The sequence below is a fragment of the Fulmarus glacialis genome, unplaced genomic scaffold (assembly GCF_000690835.1).
Source record: "Fulmarus glacialis isolate BGI_N327 unplaced genomic scaffold, ASM69083v1 scaffold28487, whole genome shotgun sequence".
In the NCBI taxonomy this organism is placed as follows: domain Eukaryota; kingdom Metazoa; phylum Chordata; class Aves; order Procellariiformes; family Procellariidae; genus Fulmarus; species Fulmarus glacialis.
In genome coordinates this window covers 30,606-31,110 of record NW_009225573.1, presented here as the reverse complement: position 1 = coordinate 31,110, position 505 = coordinate 30,606, and the positions used below count along the sequence as shown (strand labels likewise).

The 505-nt window shown below is 59.2% G+C and overlaps 1 protein-coding gene across 1 annotated transcript in view; it reads right to left on the bottom strand.

Annotated features, from left to right (window-relative positions):
• Positions 1 to 8: 8 nt before the first annotated feature.
• TMEM63C (transmembrane protein 63C) overlaps positions 9 to 505 on the bottom strand; it is a gene marked incomplete at its 3' end in the record, with an annotated part of 11,955 nt that continues 11,458 nt past the window's right edge. Inside the window, exon 20 of the mRNA XM_009582533.1 lies at positions 9 to 31. Coding sequence (XP_009580828.1) covers positions 9 to 31 — 23 coding nt within the window. The remainder of the gene's footprint in view (positions 32 to 505) is intronic.

The window sequence follows — 505 nt, the reverse complement described above, 5'->3', positions numbered from 1 at the left end:
AAGGTGAAAAGGGTGACAGGGCGGGTGGGACCTAGAGCAGAGAGACACTGGGGCAGCACATGAGCTTCCAAGGACCTGCTGCATGTCCAGCTGAGACCCAGGCTGGTGCCTGCTTTGGGTCTTACAAGCTCTCAACCCCCTTCCCAAAACACTAGCCGACATCCCCCGTCATCTGCCAGGTCTCCACCACACCTTCCCCCATCCCATCCTATCCCATCCCATCTCCCTTCCCATGCCATGCGAGACACTGGGGCAGCACATGAGCTTCCAAGGACCTGCTGCATGTCCAGCTGAGACCCAGGCTGGTGCCTGCTTTGGGTCTTACAAGCTCTCAACCCCCTTCCCAAAACACTAGCCGACATCCCCCGTCATCTGCCAGGTCTCCACCACACCTTCCCCCATCCCATCCTATCCCATCCCATCTCCCTTCCCATGCCATGCCTAACTCAGGGGTGACACCAGTGGCTCCCGCCCCCCAAGGGGAGATCTGTGTCCACTCAATGGT